The following is a 24,632-nucleotide window of genomic DNA, read 5'->3' on the forward strand; positions in this document are numbered from 1 at the left end:
TCCTCGGAGAACCAGAAGCCTTGGCAGGAATGAGGTCTTGCCCTCCCTTTAAGAATAGCAGTAGCAAAAATGGGTAATAGTATTTTTTGAGCACCTCCTGGGTGACAGGCACTGTGCTGCACGTTTGAGAAAGTACAAGTGGTCGGTACAGTGCTCGGCAAACCTTAAGCACTCAGGAAATACCTCTGATTCATGACAGTAGAAGCACAAGTCAAGTTCAGTGCTCACAAGAAGCTTCCACTCCAACCTGGCCCACTCTATTTCATGACCCCCAAACTCAGGTTAAGGCACAGTTCAACTGCTAGCCACATGCTCGATGGAACTGAGAAGCAGCATGGCTTAGCGGATAGAGCACGGGCCTGGAAGTCCGAAAGAGCTGGGTTCTAATCCCGCTCCACCACTTATCTGCTGGACGACCTTTCACAAATCACTTCTCTTTGCCTCGGTTCCCTCAACTGTAAAACGGGAATTCAATAACTGTTCTCCCTCCTATGTAGACTGTGGGCCCCACGTGAGATGGGGACTATGCCCAACCTGATTAACTTTATCTACCCTAGCACTTAGAACAGTGATTGACACGTAGAAAGCTCTTGACCAATATCACATAATTATTATTAGTAATAGTAGTAGTATTTTATAGCATGTGATTCTCTGGTTGCCAGTGACCTCTTCTGGATAGGGACAGGAGAACAGCCTCCAACTGCCTCTCCCTTTCAGCCACTATTTCTCTCCTTCCTCCCCGCCACCACCCATGGTGTTTGCTAAGCTCTCACTATATATCAGGCGCTGTACCAAGATCATCACAGTCTTAATCTCCATTTTACGGAGGAGGGAGCTGAAGTACAGAGAAGTGAAGTGACTTGCCCAAAGTCACACAGCTGACAAGGGCAGAGACAGGATTAGAACCCAGCTCCTTCTGACTCCCAGACCTACGCTCTATCCTCTAGGCCATGCTGCTTCCCTAGCAGGGGAGTAATAGGTTCACCAATAGAACCGAGACAGTCCACATCTTCGCTACCACAAGGAATGGGGTCTTATTAACCTCTTACTCACGGGGCAGGGTGCAGGGAAGCTGGAAGTGGGGACAGTAAGACTGTGGAACCCTCTGTCCGCTAATTCCATCCTGCTATTCCGCCCCACACAGTGTCCTGTTTTTCTTTAAGGCTGTGCTGTCGGGCAATTCTTGGAGGGAATCAATGGTGCACAAGTAAACTGGGAGAAGAGGGGAAAAAAGAAAAAGGTAGAAAAGAGTGAGAGAGATGGGGAAAATACAAGTAGGAAAAACATAGAGAGAGAAACAGTGTGACCTAACAGAAAAAGCACGAGTCTGGGAGTCCGGAGACCCATGTTCTAATCCCGAGTCTATCCATGACCTGTTGTACGGTTTTGGACAAATCGCTTAACCTCCCTGGGCCTCAGTTGCCTTGCGTATTCAGAGCATGACAATTACCTCTGCCTATGCAGAGATTAAAATCTTCATTCAAAACCTCCTGGGACTTTCGGACAATCCCTGTAAGTTTTAGTTCCACAAGAATGGGAAAGATTTGCAAGTTGACTGACAGATAACCCTTCTTCCCATCACGGCGCTTCTTGAGATGAAATGGTTTCCTGTTTTCACAGGTCTGTTCAGAAGCAATCCCCAAAGATAAAGATTGGGTCTCTGCATCAGTGAATGAAGAAAATGGACACTGGCAAAGAGGGGATTTGCTACTATTCTTTTTCATTCTGGATGTGGTGTGTGTGTGTGTGTGTGTGAGTGTATAGGAGTGTTTGTTTGGCTGTGGTTAATGAAATCCAAGGGAGGAGAGAGGGCTGAAAACAGAAAAATCCTTATCTAAAATATTGAGGAAGTAGCAGGCTCTGAGGCAATACAAATGAATGTCATAGACAATTTTTATAGGCAGTCATATCAACATGGCCCTGAAAATACTAACAAAACGAATCATTGTGGGGAAAAATGTTGCAGCGAAGATGGGTAATTTCAACTGCGGGTTTGATAAGCGAGTGAGACGGAAAAATTAGAAAAACAGCTATTTGCTTATTTTAGCTTGTTTTCTTTCTCCGGCTTTTTTTCTTCTGTCTCTCCATTCTGTTCACTCTTGGCGCTCGCTCCTTCATTCTTTCTATTCTCTCTAACTCTTCACTCTTCTCACTCTTTCTTTTCTGTCATTAATATTCTGTGAAAAATATCAGGTTAATAATTCCTCTTTAAAATGGGTAAATTATCTGTTAAAAAATGCATTGCATGATCTGGACAACAGATTTACACTTAAATGGGTTGTGGGGGAAGAAATCAGTTGAGGGGATGCATCTAACAGACGGTGATGCTTCAGGTTTGGGAAGTGCAAGCAGAGCCACAACGACTGAATAAGGAAATTGCCCCTAGACATATTTCATAAGCATCCTTTATGTGACAGTCCACCATTCAATCTGTGACATTAGCAGTGTTCCTGGTGTGACCTTTTTCACGTGGAAATGTGTTATTCTTGGAACATGCAGTTAGGAACATTCGGCAAATGATTCGCCTTCCAGCGTCAAGGGTTCGTTCCGCCTTTTTTTTGTGAACAGGTGCGTTGTACAATACATGGAAAATTCTCCTCTCCATTCATGCCTCCTGCCTCACTCATTTGCTGGTGTGGGGGATCCCAAGACAAGTTCCCTGACTTATCTTGGAGCTGTAGTTCAGTCATTTTATCTTCCGCTCCTTCTAAAGTCAACCGAGAGGGTCTGAGATAAACGATAAGCCCTTATATTAGTTTAGTACTTTTTCGTTTCCTAAGCATTTTCACCTCAGATATTTTATTTCATCCTCACAACATCTCTGTGAGATAGGGAGAGGCTGGTATTATTATCCCCTTTTTACAGATGAGGAAACAGGCCCGGAAAGGTTAAGTGATTTAACCTCTTTTAATGTATCTCCCCCTGTAGACTGTAAGCTCTGTAAGGTCAGGGATCATGTCTACCTACTTTGTGTATTGTACTCTACCAAGCATTTAGTACAGTGCCGTGCGTTCAGTAACACTTGATAAATACCACTGACTGATTGATGAACCTGCCCTAGGTTACCAGTAGGTCCGGAGCAGAGCTGGGATTAGAACCCAGGTGTCCTGTTGCTGTCCTACATTCTTTCTCTTAGGCTACTCACTTGTGGCAACCATTTTCCACTCATTCAGAATTCAAGTGTGGCCAGGTCAAGTGTGGACAGGGAAGTCCAGTCACATTTCCCCTGGGGAATACAAAATCCAATCAGTAATTTTCTGGCCATTTTGCTGGCTGCTGATGGGATTTTTTCATCTCTCTGTCTCTGACTAGGTCTAACTCTCCAAAGCTGTATACTCCAGGAATGTCAAGTGCTCTCTTTGCTGGGTGGCGATGGCCTCTTTGAGAGATTCCCAGTCTTTGCCCTTTTTTAACAGTATTTGTTAAGCGCTTACTATGTGCCAGGCTCTCTTCTAAATGATGGGGTAGATACAAGGTAATAAGGTTGGACATAGTCCATGTCCCACATGGGGCTCACAATCTTAATCCCCATTTTTTAAAGATGAGGAAACTGAGGCACAGAGAAGTTAAGTGATTTGCTCAAGGTCACACAGCAGACAATAGGTGGAGGCTGGACTAGAACGCAGGTCCTTCTGACTCCCAGGCCCGTGGTCTAGCCACTAGGCCATCCTGCTTCGCCCAGGTGAAACACATTCTCAGTGCTATCGCCCAGGAGAATCTGCTGAGGTGTGGGAGAGTTTTGATTAGCATTAGGAACAAATTGGCTTTACGGATTTTGGAAAATCCAGGCCACACTACTGGTCCTGCTTCCTGTACTGTCCTCTGGCAGAAAATCTGCTCAGAGCAGCCAGAAAGTGTGTTATCTGTATATGCTTTGGCTACAGTGCTGTTGGGGAAATAGACATTATTTGCCTGCGAAGGCAAGCCTGTTTGGACACAACACTCCATTGTGTCGGAATCGATCGATCGTTCAGTGGTATTTATTCAGCACTCACTGTGTGTAGAGCACTGTACTAGGCACTTGGAAGAGCTGGTAGACATGATCTCTGCCTCCAAGAGTCAGAAGAAATGTTGGTGTTTATGCACCCTATCAGACCTGGGAGGTGCTGGAGCGTACGGTGGCGAGTTCTACAAGAGCACAGTTGCTGAATTATAGAAAACTCAGTGTACGATGGTGGCTAAGGCACTTAACCTTTCTGGATCTTAGTTTCCTCATCTGTTAAATGGAGATGGTAACTGCTTTCCCTCCCACTTAGACTGAGAGTCCTGCGTGGGACAGGGATGGATTGTGTCCTATCTGATCATCTAGTATATAGCCCAGGATTTAGCACAGTGCTTGGCTCCTAGTGAATGCTTTATAATTATCACCAGCATTAGTTTTAGTGTTATTATTACCATTATTATTATGAAGCAGCATGGCTCAGTGGGAAGAGCACAGGCCTGGGAGTCGGAGGACCTGGGTTCTGATCCCGCCTCTGCCACATGCCTGCTGTGTGACCTTAGGCAAGTCATTTCACTTCTTTGGGCCTCATGTACAGCATCTGTAAAATGAAGATTCAATACCTGTTCTCCGTACTGATTATCCTGTATAATAATAATAATAATTATGGCACTTAAGCGATTACTAGATTGCCAAGCACTGTTCTAAGTGCTGGGGTAGATACAAGTCAGTCAGGTTGGACACAGTCCCTTTCCCAGTTGGGGCTCACATTCTTATCTTCATTTTACAGATGAGGTAACTTGGGCAGAGAGAAGTAAAGTGACTTGCCCAAGGTCACACGGCAGACATGTGGCAGAGCCGGGATTGGAACCCAATGCTGTACCTTCTCCAGCACTTAGTAAGCACTTAACAAATATCACAATTATTATTATTACTATTGTTATCATTATTATTACTCACATTACATTTCCAGTGGTAAGTACCATGGAGTCCCTTTGTATAGAAATTCCCAACTTAAAACATCCTTGGAAAAGTGTTTTATAATCAGTAGAAAGAGCACAGGCCTGGAAATCTAGACCTAGGTTATAATCCTGTCTCTCTACCTCTTGCCTGCTGCATGACATTGGGTAAGTCACTTAATTTCTCCAGACCTCAGTTTCCTCATCTCTAAAATGGGGATTCAATAGCTCTTCTCCCTCCTAATTAGACCATGAGCCCTGTGTGGGCCAGGGATTTTGGCCGATCTACTTATATGTGCCCCAGCAAATAGTTCAGTGTTGGGCACATAGTAAGCACTTAACAAATACCACTATTGTTTATTATTATTATTATTATTCTTAACACTAGGATGTGGAAAGTGCCAGCAAACATCAGATGAAATTTGGAAAGCTTATAAAATTAAGATATGTGGCGAACTCTTCTCAGTCTTGTTGAGGACACCCGAACCACTCATCAGGAAGAGAAGTGGAAAAAGGTTTTGGGTCAGGATAAATGATCATTTTCTGGAACAGCTAGACCTAAAACCCATAAGGAAACATCCTATTCTTGTTTTTCTAAGTAGTGGACAGGATCTGATACAGGAAGGACATGTAGGCCGGTCATTCTTCAATCATGACCGCAACTCAGTGAAAATTTGACATTCTTATTTGGAGAAAAGTTAAAGCCAAAAAAAAAAGCCTATATAAAGACAGAGATTTAATTTTAGAAAAGGACTCTGAACATGCAGACTTTAGAAAGGTTTGGCTAAAAACAAGAGACATGCTAAACCAAAGCCTGGAAGAATATCATATTAGAGTCCTAGGTAAAATGTGAGCTCCAAACAAAACGAAAGTTGTCTGCCTCAAAATCCTGCCTAGCTAAGTGACAGGGTAAAAGAGGTCATCGGGGAAAAAAAAAACACATTGCCTTTCATAATGGAAAGGTCACCCAAGTGAGAAGAGGAAAATCCATAAAGAATGGCACCCAGGTAAAAACAGGAAATTAGTCTGGCCTCGGAATGAGGTTGATGGGCACATTGAAAGTGTTGCCAAGCCAAAGAACCAAAAAGGTTTTTCAAAACATCAAAATCCAGAAGCTGGTTAGGATATTGGTTGAGCCATTAGGCAACTGTGGAGTGAAAGGGGGCGCTTAGGCATGAAAAGGAGACAGGTAAGGGATTCGGTGAATTCATGTTATCATTAGTAGTAATGTCAATAGAAGTGGCATTTCTAGTAGTAATAGTGGTAATAGTAGTTGTTGTTGTTGTTGTTGCGGTATTTGTGATGCTTGTTAAGCCCTTACTTTGTCCAAAGTACTGCACTAAGAACTTAGGGAAGTACAAGGATAGTGATACGGACAGGTTTCCTGGCTCACAGGGGCCTCAAAATCTAAATAATGGAGGGCGAACAACCCCCGAGGGAGAAGTTTAGAATGACCCAGATGGTTAAATTGCTTTTGGTAAGAGAAAGGACTGGATCATACTGTGACTCACCGTGAGCCGAGAACGTGTCAACCAACTTTGTTGTATATTTTGTAGATTCACTGACTGGAAGACAGGTTCTAGAGTGCATAGAAAGTTGGCTAAAAAGTAGGCAACCAAGAGGCCTCTTTTCAGGTCGGAGAAATGTAAATAGGGTGAATCGATTATTGATCAATGCAGGATAAATACTCTTTCTTGCATTTCTGGAATGGAACAGCCCCTCCCTCATTTCTGCTTATGGAGCCTATCTGTCTACTGCAGTGATCTCCCAATCAAGCAGATGAAAGTAGTGACTGAACACCTCTTGTGGAAAGAACACAATACTAAGTAATTGGGAGAGTTCAGTAGAGTATTTAGTCTTGATTTCTGCCTCAAGGAGTTACAAATCTACTTTAGACCTCCCATCAGTCGTTGTGGGCAAGAAATGTGTCTACTGTCATATCATCAGCTCCCAAGTGCTTAGTACAGTGCTTTGCGTGCAGTAAGAGCTCAGTAAATACAGTTGAAAGAATGAATGAATGAATGCCTCTGCGTTGTTTGAGGCTGTGGATCATCAAGACTTTACAGTGGGTGGCACTGGAAGCGATCAGTCAGTCAACGGTATTTACTGAGCACTTAAATGCAGTACACTGTACTAAGCGCTTGATCACACTTGCATAAGATTCAGAAGAGAAAACTGGCCCACAGAACTGTGCTGGAACTCATCCTTGTGGTGCATGTGTATAATTGTCTATAAATAAACAGCTTCTAGATTTGTTCTTCTACAACAAATCACTTTAATCTTAACTTAATCTTGCCTCCTGCATTTTTAATGAAAGGCTCTCTATTTTTAAAACCCTTTTCTTTCCTTTGGCTCAGGCTTACAGGAGGGGAAAAGAATCCTTTTAACTTCTCTCTCACTCATTAAACTGAAAAGGAATAATGAGGACAAGGCCAATATAAGCTCAGTTGGAGTTGGTAACACTATTTGCAATCCACTTCTCGCTGTTTTCGAGAGCTCTCTAGAAGTGAAGTGGCCACACGGAAGAGGATATTTCTCTGAGAGATTAAGGGAATGGGCCTTTCCTCACTTTGTTATTTCCTAACTTGGTCGCCTGGGCTCACAGGCCAGGCATGTCAGTCAAGTGTTCACCTTTGTGGTTGGATGCAGTGTCTTCCCTTATGAATGTGGTACACGCCTCTTATAGCACTTGTCCGCTGTTGGTAGAGGGAAAATCCTTCACAAAAGAGTCTACAGTTCAACCAACAATTGGGTCTCAAAGAATCTCTTAAAAGCATTAATTTTTGGTACAGTGCTCTGCACACAGGAAGTGCTCAATAAATATATTGTTTGACTAACTTGAGTTGGTTCAAAGAGAATATTTTTTCCAACTGATTGCAGCAGTTAGATTGCAGATTCCTAGAGGATAAGGAATCTTTGTTGTTTTCTAATGATATCTGTTTAGTGCTTACTATGTGCCAGGCACTGTACTAAGCCCTGGGTAGATACAAGATAATCATGTTGGACACAGTCTGCATCCCTCATGGGGCTCAGGGTCTTAGATCCCATTTTGCAGAGGGGGTAAGTGAGGCACAGAAAAGTTACCCAAGGTCTCACAGATGACAAGTTGAGGACCTTATGGGTCTTATTTTCTCAATTTCATCCTCCGTCATCATTGTCTTAAGAACTCCTCCTGAGCACTCTGAGAAGCAGTGCGGCCTAGTAAAAGGAGTCCAGGCCTGGACATCAGAGGGCCTGAGTTCTAATCCCAGCTCTGCCACTTTTCTGCTCTGTGACTTTGGACAAATCACTGAACACCTCTGATCTCCGTTCCCTCATTTGTAAAATGAGGATTAAGACTGAGAGCCCCATGTGGGACATGGAGAGTGTCCAGCCTGATTAGCTTGTATCTACCCCAGCACTTAGTACAGTGCCTAATGCATACTAAGCACTTAACAGATACCACAATTATTATGATCACTATTATTAATCGATCAATCGATTTTATTTATTGAGCACTTACTATGTGCAGAACACTGTACTAAGCATTTCAGAGAGTACAGTACAGCAGAAATAACAATCTACAATCTAAAGGAGCTTACAGTCTAGTAAGCTAACTTAGTAACTGTAAGATAACCCTAACCGTAGTAAGCTTGTGGTTATTATTATTATGTTGAATTATTGAATGATGGTGATTATTATTATCATTATTACTCCTTGAGTTCTCACATTCTCTCTTCAATGTTAGGTCCAAAAATTACGCACAGTATTGTCCTAAGTCTGAATTATCATAGAGGCTTTTAACATCATTCTAATTTTCTATACGCCCATAAACCAGGATGGTTTTGGGGGGTTGTTGGGGAGGGGGTCCTATCTACAGGCAAGGTGATGACCAGATGACTCCTCCATAGCCCCTTCGATTCAGTCACCTCTTTAGATTTCTCACAGGATAAATGATTTTCATGACAAGGAGGTGAAAGTTTGAGGATCTGGGCCCCCCTTCTCCCCCAGCCAGGTAGGCCACATTTCACATGCCCCCTGTCTCCTTACCCTTAGAAGACTTTCCCTGATACATTGCCCTACTGAACCCTTAGGAGGTGAAATTCTCCCTTAACAGAAGACAGTCTTTATGCCGGGCATTACCTGTTCCTTGGGCTTTGTTTTTAGGGTGAGAATCTTCCTTCACTTTTCTCTCCATTGCATGAAGACCCATGTGAAAGAAAAAGACTAGGCTGGGAATGCTGTAATAACCATATATATGCTTGAGAGGCTTCTGGTTCATAAATGATTCTGCTAACAACGAGAGTAACGGAATAGCTTTCCTTTCAAGACACACTCATCCGATAAAAGATGGGTGAGAGAAAGTAAATGCTCCTACACCAGCTCTCTTTCTGACACAAACAATAGCTTTTCATACGAGAATGGAATGAAAAGGAATTCATCGCCATGTTGATTTTAGCTCATCAGCAGTGGTTATGATAAGACTGGCAGGATATGATTTAGAAGTCGAGGCAGGATCCTTCTGCTTAATCACACATGTGGGCTCTTGTTTTGTTACCTGGACTGAAGGATGATTCTATAGTATTATTATACATACGCTGTTCCTGCTATGAGATCCATTCTGACACATACGATGTGGGTTGCTGGGAGAAAGAGGAAGAAAGTCTAATAGAATACTGCACAGAAATTGGGAATTTTAAATGTTTAGGTTCAAACCCAGCTAAGAAATTGCACAGAATTGAATGCCCCCTGTACAAAGTGCCTCCAGCTAAGTAGAAACTCTATCTCATCATTTTCACTCTCCTCTCCTCAGAGTTGGAAAATCCTGTCATTCCCCAGCCTCCAAACTGCCATCTCTTTCACCCTTCTTCTAGAAAACCCTTCTTTAGGCCCAAAGGTCACAGTGCAGCAAGTGGCGGAGCTGCGATTAAAACTCAGGTTCTCTAACTTCGAGGCCGGTACTCTTGTCACTAAGCCACACTGCTTTTTTAATCATATTTACCTAGTTTAGAATTTTACCTGTCCTCATTAGAGTGCAAAGACAGCTTTCCACCTAAAATTGACTGATACTTCACTGTTGTATTGTGGGGTGTGCCTGAATTACTACAACCTCTGCCTACCCTCCCTGTGGCTACCCTCCCCACCCCGCTATCTTAGGACCTTCCCTTGGGACTTGTCTGGGATGGCCAGGAAATCTCTGCTTTGTAAAGAAAAGTAGTCTTCCCAATTAAAAAAAACCTCTTAAATTTGTAAGTATGGAGCACTGCAACATAAATTTAGAGTGTCTGGAAAGAACCAGCATGTCCTATTGGTTAGACCACGGGGCTGGGAGTCGGGAGGACCTGGGTTCTAATTCTGTCTCTGCTACTTTGCTCTTGATCTTGGGTGAGTCACTTAACTCCTCTGTGCTTCAGTTCCCTCTTCTGTAAAATGAGGATTAAGACTGTGAGCTTCACGTGGGTCATAGAATGCTTCCAACCTGATTACCTTATATCTACCATCACGCTTAGAACAGTGCCTAGCACATAGTAAGTGCTTAGTAAATATATTTAAAAAAAAAAACAATTGTAAAAATTAGGGCTCAATACCTGTTTTGTTTTTTTTTAACGGTAATTGTTCTCCCTTCTACTTAGACTGTGAGTCCCATGTGGGATTCACTTGTATCTTCCCCTGCCTTTAGAACCAAGCTTGACACATAATAAGCACTTAACAAATCTAGTAGAAGTAATAGTAATAACAGTAATAATGGTATTTATTTAGCGCTTACTATGTGTCAAGCACTGTTCTAAGCGCTGGGGTAGATGCAGGCTAATCAGGTTGGATACAGTCCCTGTTCCACTTGAGGGTCACATTCTTCAAACTCATTTCACAGATGAGGTAACTGAGGAATGGAGAAGTTAAGTGACTTGCCCAAGGTCACACAGCGGACAAGTGGCAGAGCTGGTATTAGAACCTAAGTCCTTCTGACTCCCAGGTCCGTGCTCTAGCCGCTATAGTAATAATAATATAAAAAAATATAAAATAATTGATAATAACTCCTCAGGATGAGTTCTAGGCGTTAAACCTCCTCAGGATCCAGACTAGTATTATCACTTATAAAACAGCTGCTCTGAGGGCGGGCTGCCCTCTGCCTTCAGGCATGACGGGGAGAGAGGATGCGGGAACCAGGAAACGCTTCGTAACCGGTCGTTACCGATTTGGCCACAGCTCACTGCGTCGGGTGACTGACCTCCGGGGTTTCCAAGAGCGGCGGTTCTCCGTGCGGAACGCCTGCGCGTGGAGGTCGGGTCCCGGCAAACTGCGAAGTGGGAAAAGGAGATTGCACATTGCACTGTACAGAGGTGGGAGAAAGGGAAGGAAGCTGGGATTGGCAACTTCAGTCTGCCAGCCACCTCCTGCCAATAGTCATTGCTTCACATGGGCCCGTGTTCTCCCTTTGGATGAATGAACTTTTGCCAAAAATCAAGCCATTTCTAGTGGGAATGCTGGCATAGTCCAGTTGCCCTGTGACTTTAAAAATAAAACAAGCTCCAACAGAAAACCTGATTGGAATACTTGCCTAAATCCTGCTTTCAGCATTGACCTCTGGACAGCTGATGCTTCAACAATAGGGGAATGCCTGGTGGTACATTACAAGAGGGTGCTGGGCCTGGGGTCTTGGGGTCAGTGCTCAAGAGCTTAGTACATTGTTCAAGCATTTAGTACAGTGGTCTGCAAATACTAAGTGCTCCATAAATACCACTGAATGATTCATTGATGATGATCTTTCACACTCTATTTGATGATTATCTGATACTGCACAACAATGATTTCAGGAACACGGGTCCACTTAAAAATAAACATTCAAGAGGTCACTTTTGTTTCCTCAGTGGAGAATGTTCTAGCCACCTAATGTGCAAGGCTATCGTCATGTTCACTGTAGTACTGATATTTTGATCATCTCTATCAAAATATCTCTTCGGTGCCAGTAGGGGAAAGTTCACTAATTTTTCAAACCCACCTCACCCCCTCAATCAAAGAAATCACCGGTTAAACACCTGTCAGTCGGAGACCTCTTCCCACATCAAGTGAATTTGGATCAGTGCCAGTGATGTATTATGCCCCATCACCTAACACCGAGTCTGTTCATGACAGAGTTTTCTGGAATCCAGCAGTTTTGAGAGAGTTGTAAATCTCCGTACCATGCTCTCCCCACACAGGAAGTGCTCAGTAAATACGGTTGATTGACCATGTCACACCAGGGTGATCTGTGCTACAGAAACTGGCATTATCTCCTATTTCATTGTTTTTTTGTGTCACCAGGGTTGACCTGTGTTTACCCTCCGTTTGGATAGAACACTGTTGGGAATTAGGAAATGCTCTTCTGATAGGGTGTAGTGCCTGCAAGTGTAGGACAAGCATCTATTTCAGCATGATCGATCAATTAATGGTACCTATTGAGTGCTTACTGTGTGTGGAGCACCGTACCAAGCATCTGGGACGGTACAAAACAAGAGAGTTTGTAGACACGCTTCCTTGCCCTAACTCGAGATTCATTGAGAGAGTAGCCCCTGCTTTACAGGGGAACTGAGTGTATCAATGATACCTTTATGCTCTTTTTGTGATCAAAAGCAATATGCTTTCTAGCTGAACAGGATTGGAAGCAGACTTCCTGATGTCCTTTGAATTACAGGCACAGGGCAGTGATTTGGGAATCCAGCATTCAGATAGAGACTTGGCTTAGACAAAAGATGCTTTTAAATGGTGATTTGTTTATTCTCTTTTCTGCATAGACAAACCTTTCACTTCCCCCAGCACTGAGCCTTGATCCCTCAGATAAAGAATAAATCTTGGCTGAAATGTTGGATGTTTTTCCACTTCAGCCGCAGTGTGAAACCCCAGTCATCTTCATTTGTGGTGAAGCTCTGGCGATATCTAATCATAAAATAATTAATACTAGTAACGGTGGTATTTGTTTAATGCTTACTATGTGCCAAGCCCTGTACTAAGCACTGGATAGATATGAACATCAAGTCCCATATGGGGCTCACAGTCTAAGTAGGAGGGAGAACAGTGAAGTAAAGTGAAGTGACCTACCCAAGGTCAAAGAGCAGACAAGTGGCGGAGCTGGGATTAGAACTCAGGTCCTCTGACTGTGCTCTTTCCACTAGACCACACTGCTTCACCCTGTTGAAGAAGTTTCTGAAGTCCCGGGGCTAGACAAATTAACAGTGGGTGATCTTTATTGACTGACTGTTTTGGGGCCTTGTGACCTCTAACGATCTCCTAATTCCAGACTTGGAGAAATTGGTCCACAAACAGCGGTGTAATTTACCAGGGCAGCTAATCATTATTATTACGGGCGAGGCCCGCTGCAGCTGGCACAGCTAAAATTGGAATGCCAGGGCTGGTACTTGCTTCGTAGTCATATGATTTGATAATTATGATTCTGATAATTGAGGCATTATTTGGAGAGCTCAGGGAAGATATTGCCAAATCCCCTTCCTGGGTGTCCTGTACTCCTGAAAAATCAGTTGAAAGGATCAAACCATGAGATCTTGAGGGCTGGTTTAGATCTGTAATTATCTTTATCCACAGTGCACCTTAGGTCTCTCTCCTACTCAGTGCTCAGTCCTCTTCCCCGCCACCCCCAATGTCTGTTTCTACTGATAGAAGTAATGATATTATTATTTTAAGCGCCGTCGAGTCGTTTCCAATTCATAACGACTCCCTGGATATACTTTCTCCAGAACGTCCTGTCCTCTGCCATAATCCGCAACCTTTCTAATGGTTCTTTCAGTATCGTTGTTTTGGTCTCTACCCATCTAGCTGCCCGTCTGCCACGTTTTCCCTGGATTTTTCCTAGCATTAGTGTCTTTTCCAGAGAATTAGTCCTCCTGATTATGTGTCCAAAATATGCTAATCTAAGGCGAGTCATTTGGCCTTCCAAAGACCACTTTGGTTTAATTTGCTCCAAAATCCATTTGTTTGTCTTTTGGGCAGTCCATGGTATTCGCTTAATAATTAATAATAATAATTATGGTATTTGTTAAGCACAAATACCCTGCCATCCCCCAGTCTCTGTTTCTCCTGATAGAAAAAGTAATAATAATGAATAATAATAACGGCGGTATTTGTTGAGCCCTTACTGTACACCAAGCATTGTTCTAAGCACCGGGGAAGATACGGCATAATCAGATCAGACACAGTCCCTGTCCCACACAGGGCTCCCAGTCTAAGTAGGAAGGGGAAGAATTTACAGATGAGGTAACTGAGGCACAGAGAAGTGAAGTGACTTGCTCAAGGTTACACAGCAGACCGGAAGAGGAGCCGGTCTTACTGTGATCTTTCCATTAGGCCATGCTCTTCCTGGTTTCGAAAGGAAGCATAATGAAAGGCTCTGCAGATCTTTTTTTTTGGTCTGAAAACCTTTTCCTGTACTAGCAGGGGGTCTGCCTCTACTTCCAAACCTGAGCCTTAGGATTCTGATCATGAGGGAGTCTCCTTTCTGGGAGAGCAACCCTTCTCTCTCTCTCAATTCCTAAGAGTCAGGCTGGCCTGTCTTCTGTGGTGATCGCCTGCCAGTCTGCTGCTTGGCCCTGTTGTTTGCGACTGTGCCTTTCAATTATTCATTCTGCCCTCTGGGTTGGCCTGAGTTTCCCTTCAATCAATCAGGGCTGTGGATCGAGTGCATTCTATCTGTAGAGCACTCTGCCCTCAAGGAACTTACAGTCTACCCTGTGCAGAACACTATCCTAAGCGCTTGGGAGAGTTCAATATAGTTAATAGATACTATTCCTACCCTCGAGGAGCTTACTGTTTTTCTTCAGTTTACTATATAGGAACTGTTCAGATAGTCTGCCATTGTTATGTAGTGTTTACAGGGGTTTTCTTATCGGGTGAATTTTCTTCGGTTCCCAGGTATGTCCATCCCCAAGGGTACGCTTGGGGTTTTCATTCTGGCTTGTAGTGGACAACTACCCACCAAACATTCAGCACACTGCCCAGAGAAGGTGCTCCCTGAAGAGTGTGGGTGATGATAATAACTGTGCTATTTGTTAAAATTTTACTATGTGCTGAGTACTGTATTAGGCACTGGGACAGATGAGACCTAGTCCCTGACCCATATGGGACTCACAGTCTAAGTGGGAGGGAGAAGAGGCATTTAATTCTCATTTTATAGATGAGGAAACTGAGATGAAGAGAAGTTAGGTGATTTGTCCAAGGTGACACATCAGACTAGTGACGGGGATGGGGTTCGGGGATGGGGTTAGAACTCAGGTCACCTGTCCTCCAGACCCTCACTCTTTCTGCTAGTTTGCTCTGCTTCTCAATGTTATGCGATCATGTCTTTGCTCCAGCGTGACTTAGGGTTGAAGAAGAGTGTCTTCTGGATGGACTCTAGTTCCTGTTCAGAGCTGTTTGGATGCCTGATTAGGCAAAAGTTATACCCGATTCAGTTCAGGCCTAATTTTCTGGATCCCTAAATATCACCCCGAGTCTTCTGTAAATAAAGCCAAGTTGAGAGACTTATTCATTTCCTGTTCATGCCGGTCAAGTCCGTGTGTACTTAACATAGAAGTGGTCAGCTCTTTTAATAAATGTCATTTAGGCTGATCTCCCTTCCCGCTCACTACGACAGAGTATAATGCTTGAAAACCAGGGGCCTGATTTTTCTAGCCAGAGTCAGTTCCGGTGAAAGGATTAGCAAAAATAGTTATGTAACCCAGTACACAAATCTATCATAGGGTGAGTCTTGCCGGGCAGGAAAGTTTTCTTGGTGGACTGAAATTAAAATTCCTTAGCAGTCCGTGGGTTACTTCATTAAAATGACTGTGGTGAGGCTCTAATTTGCTGGAGAACATGCAAAAGCAATTAAAATTAAAGCCAATTCATTTCAAATGAGGGGCTAAGTTTTTGAATTGAGGCGAAGGAAGAAAGACGTTTACTTCCCGGGATCCACAGTCTCGGGGAGAGGATAGGCAGAGAGCAAGAAGCAACATCTGCAGAGAATCCAAAATCTCCTTTGACAGTCCTCCCTCCGTTAAACTGAACAAACACGTTACAACTGTAATCGTGTTTGGTCCGCGGTGAGGTGATCCGCATCTCCAGGGCTGGCACTGAGGCCCACAGCCTCTCCCAGCCAGCGGACATTGGTAGGTTTTCAACCTTGGCTGCTGGCGGCTCCGCCGGCTCTTGGCTTGCAGTTTGGGCTGTTGGTGGAGGGGGGACGAGCATCTAATAGAAGCTTGCATTCTGCACCTCTCTTGGAGGGAATGGAGAATTTTCTCCTACTGATAAAAGAGAAGAATGCTAATAATAATGACAATAATATCCGTTAAGCACTTACTGTGTGCCAGACACTGTATTAAGTGCTGGGTTGGTCAGGTTGGACACAGTCCCTGTCCCACATGGGGCTCACAGTCTTAGTCCCCTCAATAGATGAGGTAACTGAGGCCCAGAGAAGTTAAGTGACTTACCCAAGGTCACACAGCAGACAAATGGTGGAGCCAGGATTAGCACTAGTAGTATTTGTTGAGTGCTTACTATGTGCTAAACACTGTACTTACTAAGCACTGGGGTAGAGACAAGATAATCAGATCAAACACATTCTCCCGTCCCCCATGGGGCTCCTACTTCAAAGGGGAGGGAGGATAGGTATCAAACAGTTGAGGAAACTAAGGCTCAGAGAAGTTAAGTGACTTGTCCAAGGTCACACAGCAGGCAAGTGGTATAGTGGAATTAGAACCCAGGTCCTCTAACTCTCCGGCCTGTGTTCTTTCCACTAGGAATCAAGCTTTCAGAAAACGGCCAGGAATTCTGAACTCCTTTCCCAACCTCCACCCCTATTCAGGGAGAGGGGGAGGTGTGGAACCAAACAGACTAGTTCATCAGGTAAACTCTGGCACAAAGAGCACGGATGTTACTCTTGGCAAAGAGAAGGTAGAGCTGCCCCCTGGCCCTGCCAGTCCCTGTCTCTGCCTCTGTTCAGCAGAGGAGGAAAACAAAAGACCACTCAGGTCATCTATGTCTCCATCAGCAGTCATTTCTAGATTCCTCTATCCCCTGTGTTCCCTCTCCCTGGCTCCTCTCCAGCCTTGTTCCTTTAGAGCCATCTTCTGAGCGAATTAGTGACTGGGCAGAAATGAGAATTAGACCCATTAAAAACAAAAAACCATATCAGATGAGGGAAGGCCTCCGCCAACATAGACTTCGACTTAGAGAAGCAGCGTGGCTCAGTGGAATGAGCCCGGGCTTGGGAGTCAGACGTCACAGGTTCGAATCCCGGCTCTGCCACTTGTCAGCTGTGTGACTGTGGGCAAGTCACTTAACTTCTCTGTGCCTCAGTGACCTCATCTGTAAAATGGGGGTTAAGACTGTGAGCCTCACGTGGGACAACCTGATTACCCTGTATCTACCCCAGCACTTAGAACAGTAAGCGCATAGTAAGCGCTTAACAAATACCAACATTATTATTAGACTGTGAGACCCATGCAGGATAGGGACTGTGTCCAACCCAGTTAATTTGTACCTACCCCAGCACTTAGAACAGTGTTTCACATATTGTAAATGCTCAACAAATACCGTGAAACATAAAAGAGCAACAACAACAACGACAACAAAATTCTTCTCAGTGCCCCGAAAATCTAAGGGCTGGATGTGATCCCCAAAATCCCCAGGCAGTACACAGTGCTAGGGAATTAATGCTGATGTTAATCCAAATAGAATTTACCTGTCCTGGATGATTCTTAGCTCCCTGATCAAAGTATAAGTGCCTTGTTAGCATAAATAATCAGGAAAGGTTTATACATCAAACTTGGGATCTTCCCCCAAGGAAACTCACTTAATACATTTTATTTTTCTAATCTTTGTCACTCCGGTACTTGGATTTCTGTGCAGTTTTTTAGAGAAAAGCAAATGATTTCAGATGGAAGGACTAGAAATGATGAGGATATTTACGGGTTTCCATGTATTTTATGAGACTAATATTCCTTCAACCCAGAATTTTAAAATAACAGCTGATATCTGGAGACACTTGGGATTCTCCATTTTGTCATCGAGCTTGGAAAAGATAGGCTATGAGTCCAATTTTGTCAGAGATAATCCTGCTTTGGTCAAGATCTAGTGTTTTGTGTAAATGACAAGTTAAGCCTCTCTGTGCAGCAGAGACAAAAATAGATCTTCTCTTCCTGAGAGGGGGGTTCATCTTAGACAGCCTTTTCTTCTTCCGGCTTTTGTCTCTGATTTTCTTGATTTCAAATTGGAGTCATCCAGGTAGGCTTTCAAACTTAAACTACTCATTTGTAGACAGTCCCACCTGAGATGCTGTTTCAGACTACTCCCTAAAAAACCATTCAGATGGTAGATTCCCTCTGTGAAAAGGCATTTTTTTCCCAACTGAGTGTTCTGCCGGGCAAAAATACCAATAGGTTTGAGACGGGTTCCGATAAATTCATGACAAAGATGGTAATCATAGATTATTAAAGGGGAAATTAAAGATATTAAAGGGAACATTTCAGTATTTAGAAGGCTCAAGAAATTTTTATATACCTTCTTGGGAATGTTGCAGAAGCTTACCTACACTGAACCTTATTCAAGAGCAGTTTCTTTTATGTTTGATTTTGGCTTTTTTGTGTTATTTTTGAATCACTTACCATGTGCCAAGCTAATCAGGTAGGACACAGTCCATGTGCCACATGGGGCTCAAACTACAAGAAACTTCCAGCCTAGAGCAAGAGCAAAACAGGTCATTTTAATGTTCTACATTCCTAATTGGACTATTAAAGTTTTAAATGAAAGCATCATCCTGATCCTAACTCCGAAAAGCAAGAAACAATGATTATCCTTGTTGATGCTGTAAGCGCTTTTGAATATTTTTCATCACAAAAATATGAAAAGGGCAATTTGGATTGATGTGTTTATACCCTTATTACTTCTCTCTCTTTTCCTTTTACAGCAGCAAAGAAAATGCTGCAGATATTACTTTTCACTCTGTGATGGAAATAATTTAGCAATGAGTAGTCAAAATATATTTTTAATGAATTACATGCTTAGCTGGTCTATGAAGCTGAACTATCTGGGTCAGTTAAAGAACCAGGGTTGGTAAAAGTCTCTTTTTTCCATAGACATCAGAACATCCAAACCTAAAAATATTGTTAAGGCCAAAATCCTGAATAAGATCAGAATCAAAAAGTACCCTTTGATCTGAGTTGAGTTCATCCAGCTGAAGGTTATTCAACTTTGAGTTGGATGTACGTACGTATGAGTAATTGTTTTTCGACAACATACACTTAGGGTGAAGCAGAAATGTCGAAGATGAAACGGCCTTTTTCAGCTTCTGAGCTAGAAGTTGCATTGGCAGATTGAAGAAAACATGGTGTGCTCCTGTTCAAAGGTGAAGCCCCCGGCAGTGAAGGTCACCTAGAGGGATGAATGTGACTGAAAAGGCAGACTAGGGTAGCTGGTCCCAATCCTATTATATTTACACCTATTGGGCTCCCTTGTTTGCTCGTGGCAGGACACGGTCCTGTTTTCATTTTTGTCTCTGTGATTCCTGGTGCCCTCAAAGCTTCTGATTGAGAAGAGCCACTCTTTGCTTGATTTCATGGCTGTTCTCTTTCTCTCTCTCTTTCTCTCTCTTTTACGGTACCGTTACCTTCTGTCAGGCATTGTACTAAGCTCGGGGATAGATAGAAGCTAATCAGGTTGGACACAGTCCACGTCCTACTTCATGGAGAAGCAGCGTGGCTCAGTGGAAAGACTCCGGGCTTGGGAGTCAGAGTTCATGGGTTTGAATCCCGGCTCTGCCACTTGTCAGCTGTGTGAATGTGGGCAGGTCACTTCACTTCTCTGTGCCTCAGTTCCCTCATCTGTAAAATGGGGATGAAGACTGTGAGCCTCACGTGGGGCAACCTGATTATGCCGTATCTACCCCAGCGCTTAGAACAGTGCTCTGCACGTAGTAAGCGCTTAACAAATACCAACATTATTATTATTGCATGAGACTCACAGTTTTCATCCCCATTTCACAGATGAGGTAACCGTGGCACAGAGAATTAAAGTGACTTGCCCAAGGTCACACAGGAGGCAAGTAGTAGAGCCAGGACGAGAGGAGTTGGCTTTCAGCTGGGATGCCACATTATCCGAGGCCACGCTTTCCTGGGCCATCTCATTTCAGCTACCCCTGTAACAGCTGTTTGAGTGCCCTTACTCACTGTACAGACAATTTCCTGTGCAAAATTGAACCAGTGACATTTCCTTCTCTCTTTCAGAGGTAAGAGCTCAGGATTCTTTATAAATGTCACCATTATGTTCCCAATCCTGTAGTAAAATTCAAAATAAAGTTGACTATCATCAGTTTTGCTCTTAATATTTTGGTGTGCTATGTTTTTATATGCTAGTGTTGCTGGTGTATGAGGAACATAATTAGAGGGGGTAAGCTTCAGTTATTTCTACTATAAACTCCCTGAGGGTGCCACTATGGCTATAGAAAACAGTGGGAAATTTCTCCTCTACCTTTCATGCTCTTAGCAGACAATACCAGCTTGCTACAGTCTCCAGGTCGTAAGTTCCTTGTGAGTGGGGAACGTGCCTATGAACTCTGTTATATGGTACTCTCCCAAGTGTTTAGTACAGTGCTCGGCGCACAGTAAGATATGATTGATTGCCACATTACTTTCGGTGATGGAGAAGATACATTGCCCTCAAGCTTACCAACAGTTGCAAAACCAGGTCAACAATTGTACTGTAAAATGTGGACCAAACTAACTGCAGTGGGATAAGGCAGGTGGGAAGTCAACAACATCCAGCTGGTATTTTTCTGGAATGTACCTGTGGAAAATTTGGCAATTACTTTAATTTGACGTTATTGCATGTCTGAATGGGTACAAAAGGAGGAAGTGGATTTTCTTTTTCTGCAAACCTGAGGGAAAAGAATCGATTCTCACTTTTCTGAGGTGGTGTAGGGCAGAGAAATGGATGGACTGACCTTTTGAGATGTCTTCTAGAGTCATAAGAGTCTAAACACATGGTCCACATGGTGAATTATGGCAATTATACTGATGATTCACATCAAAACATGTTTGAGCCTGAAATATTCAGAAAAAAAAATAAATATTGAACAAGCATAGGACCCGAATAAGGAAAGAATGTTCAGCACATATAATCAAAGTGAGTGAAGAGGGAATTAAACGGATGAAGCCAATGGAAATAACCACACATGAGTCAAGCACTTAGTACAATACTCTGTATTAAATATTGAGAAACATGATGACCTGGAGGATCAAGCATGGGCCTTGGAGTCAGAAGGACCTGGGTTCTAATTCTGACTCTGCCATTTGTCTGCTGTGTGACCTCGGGCAAGTAACTTAACTTCTTCATGCCTCAGTTACCTCATCTGTGAAATGGGGATTAAAACAGTGAACCCACGTGGGACAGGGATTGTGTTCAACCTGATTTTCATGTCTCTATCCCAGTGCTTAGTGCAGTTCCTGATACATAGTAAACCTTAACAAATACCATAAAAAAGGATCCGGTTAAATGATGAAAATGATGAGCTGTGGATAAACTGAGTAAGATCAGGCAGAAGGAAATGGATACATTTGCCTGGGAGAAGTAAAATCAGGAGAGTGGAGGGATTTAACAGGTTGAGGCAGACTAGGATGGACTAAGGAAGAACCATGAAGTAGAATTTGGGATTGTGGTCTTGATTCACAGTGCAATGGGGCATCACCACAGGGCCCTAAAGATGCAGGGAGAAGAGTGAAAAAGGAGGTGAAAAAAAGGAGAAATCATACTGGTTTATATCACCATCTGTTTCCCCTCCACCCAAACAATAAGCTGCCAAGCAACACTCTACCTACAAGGAAAGGTCTGGACATTTTCCTCCCATTTTCCTATTCCCTTTCTCACTTGCTGCAGATCTCCCAGGCGTTATTGGAACAAATGATATTCTTTGGTGTTTTCACCAAGATGATTTTGAGAAAGATATTTCCAACCATAAAGATTCTGTTTTATTTGGGCAAAAATATTTCAACACCTACCCAAACCATTTCCATAATGATTTCTCCAAACTCCCCCAAATATTTTTCCCTGACAAAGACACTGAATGGAGTTTTCAAAGCTGCTTTAGATTTCTGCCATACACCTTAATATTAGCATTTGAAAGCTCATTAATAGTTACTATCTAAAGGACTGATGTTGGAACAAAAATAGCTTCTCATTAAGAAAGGAAGCTCAGCAGTGAAAACAAAGATCTGTAAAACATCATTATAATAAAGGATTTTTAGTGGGTCTTATCTCCATGGCTCAGTGCTAATTTATGAGCCTTGAAGTCCTTAAAAGTGTTCTGTCAACATTCTTTGGAAGCACAACGAAATGAAGCTTACTACATACCTTGGCCAATTCCCAGGGTACTTAAAAAGACCCAACAAATGAATTAATTCAGATGAAAATGGTCCTAACTGTGTTTTTGCTTTCTTTTCTCCTTTGTAAAGGCTCCTCAAAGACCAGGCACTTGCTAGAGATAATGGGTTTGCTTAATGAGGCTCAATGCCATTAGTGTTGCAGTTTTATATAGACATATGATGTATTCCATGTATCATATACACATATACATGTATGCACATCTATGTCTTCAAAACTGTACTTGCTGTACTTGAAGATGTCACCAATGGTGATATTAACCCATGGGGGTGTATATGTGGGACTAGAAAGGCAAAAAAAGTGTGGGTTGGAGGTATTCCACTGTCAGCAGGATGGGGATTGACTTACCTGTCATTCGTGGTGGTTGGTTTATTTTGTTAATAATAATAATAATGATAATAATGATAATGTTGGTATTTGTTAAGTGCTCACTATGTGCTGAGCACTGTTCTAAGCGCTGGGGGAGATACAGGGTAATCCGGTTGTCCCACGTGAGGCTCACAGTCTTAATCCCCATTTTACAGATGAGGTAACTGAGGCACAGAGAAGTGAAGTGACTTGCCCACAGTCACACAGCTGACAAGTGGCAGAGCTGGGATTCAAACCCATGACCTCTGACTCCCAAGCCCGGAGTCTTTCCACTGAGCCGTGCTGCTTCTCTAGTGAGGTGTGTCCATCCCCTTGATTCTATTTATTGTGATTAAGTTGTCTTGTTTTTGTCCGTCTGTCTCCCCCGATTAGACTGTAAGCCCGTCAGTGGGCAGGGATTGTCTCTATCTGTTGCCGAATTGTACATTCCAAGCATTTAGTAGAGTGCTCTGCACATAGTAAGCGCTCAGTAAATACTATTGAATGAATGAATAAATGAATGAATCACCCACCTTCCACTCTCGCCCAGTGCCCCTGATGCCAACAGCACACATTACCAAAGAGTGGGCTACGAATTGGGCAGAGTCCGTGCCATGGAACAGTGCATCTCTGGGCACCCTCTCAACCTCTCTGTCATCATCACCACCATCCTCCTCTTCCACATCATCATCTTCTTCATAATCATCATCATAATCTTCAGCATCATCGTCATCACCTTCATCTCCCCTAGACTCTAAGCTCACTGTGGGCAGGGAATGCGCCTACCAACTATGCTACAGTGTACTCTCCCAAGAGCATAGCACAGTGCTCTGCACACAGTAAGCCCTCAGTTAATACCGTTGGTTGATTGATAATCATCATCATCGTAGGCATTATGGTATTATTCCTTTCTGCTGGGTGTGACCCAATCAAATCTGGTATGGTTCTGTGATCAGACTTCACGGCAGATCCAGCGAGGCTGGGCCTCCTCAACAGTGAGGGAATTGGCCGGGATGGAGGTTTACTGGGAGTCCATTGAGCATTCAGCAGACGGTAGAACCTGAGGGACTGTGGGGCAACCCGGAAGTTAAAGTGGGGCTTCTCAGACATGTGGGGAGAGTAAAATTCTGATGTGAAAGGAATGCTGTAGAAGATGCTCTTTTCTGTGGTTGGGGTCTGTAACAAACACCTATAAATGCCTTCTAAACGCACAACTGAGAAAGCACCAGTCCACGAATCGCAAGACCTGGTTTCTAATCCCAACCTCGGCCACCAGCTTGACCTTGGGCAAGTCACTTAACATTTCTGAGCCTCAGTTTTTTCATTTGTAAAAGAGGGATAAAATACTTGCTCTCTTTCTTTTTAGACTGTGATCCCAGTGAGGACAGAGACTGTGTTCAATCTGATTATTTTGAACTGACTCCAACACTTAGCACCGTGCTTTACTCCTGGTAAGCTTTTAATATCATAACTTATTTGGTGGACAATGAATCGTTATACAATTTCTCTGCTGTCACCCAAAAAACACCAGACTAGAATATTATAATATTTTCTTCATTTTCCTACAAGAGGCCCCTAAATTGGAGTTATTTCAATGAAAAAACCTTAGGATGTTACTGAAAAATAATATGCCATAGAGATTTTGTTAAAGATATTAAGCCCACTCTTTCCCTATCTGCCTACTATTTTCATATACCTTAGTGATTATCCACTGAATGAGTGCCCTAATGGCCGTCTTACATGAAAACAAGAGAACTAGGGATAAAAATAGATGTGATTTACAGACCTCAAAGAAGGGGTCATTAAATGTACACAACAGAGAAAGCTGGGCCATTAAAGCATAAGAAGTTATTTAACATGTAAGCATTCATCACTGTTTAGTAGTTGAGTTGCGGAAACCTAAGGAATTTTTACCGGCATTGGGTTAATAGGTAATATCATCGACACCCATGCCCGTCACCCCCGCCGATTGTTCCGGACCTTTAACTCTCTCCTTAGGCCCC

The 24,632-nt window shown here is 43.1% G+C and overlaps 1 protein-coding gene and 1 long non-coding RNA gene across 2 annotated transcripts in view; one reads left to right on the plus strand and one right to left on the minus strand.

Moving 5' to 3' along the window:
* ADCY8 (adenylate cyclase 8) overlaps nucleotides 1-20,895 on the minus strand; it is a 145,332-nt gene extending 124,437 nt beyond the window's left edge. The window contains exons 1-4 of the mRNA XM_029062630.1: nucleotides 20,846-20,895; nucleotides 20,627-20,688; nucleotides 20,073-20,263; nucleotides 19,055-19,147 (exon numbers count right to left, since the gene is read on the minus strand). Of these exons, the coding sequence (XP_028918463.1) occupies nucleotides 19,055-19,147; nucleotides 20,073-20,263; nucleotides 20,627-20,688; nucleotides 20,846-20,895 (396 nt within the window). The remainder of the gene's footprint in view (nucleotides 1-19,054; nucleotides 19,148-20,072; nucleotides 20,264-20,626; nucleotides 20,689-20,845) is intronic.
* A 3,106-nt stretch (nucleotides 20,896-24,001) lies between these two features.
* LOC114811242 overlaps nucleotides 24,002-24,632 on the plus strand; it is a 162,816-nt gene continuing 162,185 nt past the window's right edge. Inside the window, exon 1 of the long non-coding RNA XR_003758913.1 lies at nucleotides 24,002-24,080. This is a non-coding gene — a long non-coding RNA (uncharacterized LOC114811242). The remainder of the gene's footprint in view (nucleotides 24,081-24,632) is intronic.

Source organism: Ornithorhynchus anatinus, chromosome 4, assembly GCF_004115215.2.
Source record: "Ornithorhynchus anatinus isolate Pmale09 chromosome 4, mOrnAna1.pri.v4, whole genome shotgun sequence".
Lineage (NCBI taxonomy): Eukaryota > Metazoa > Chordata > Mammalia > Monotremata > Ornithorhynchidae > Ornithorhynchus > Ornithorhynchus anatinus.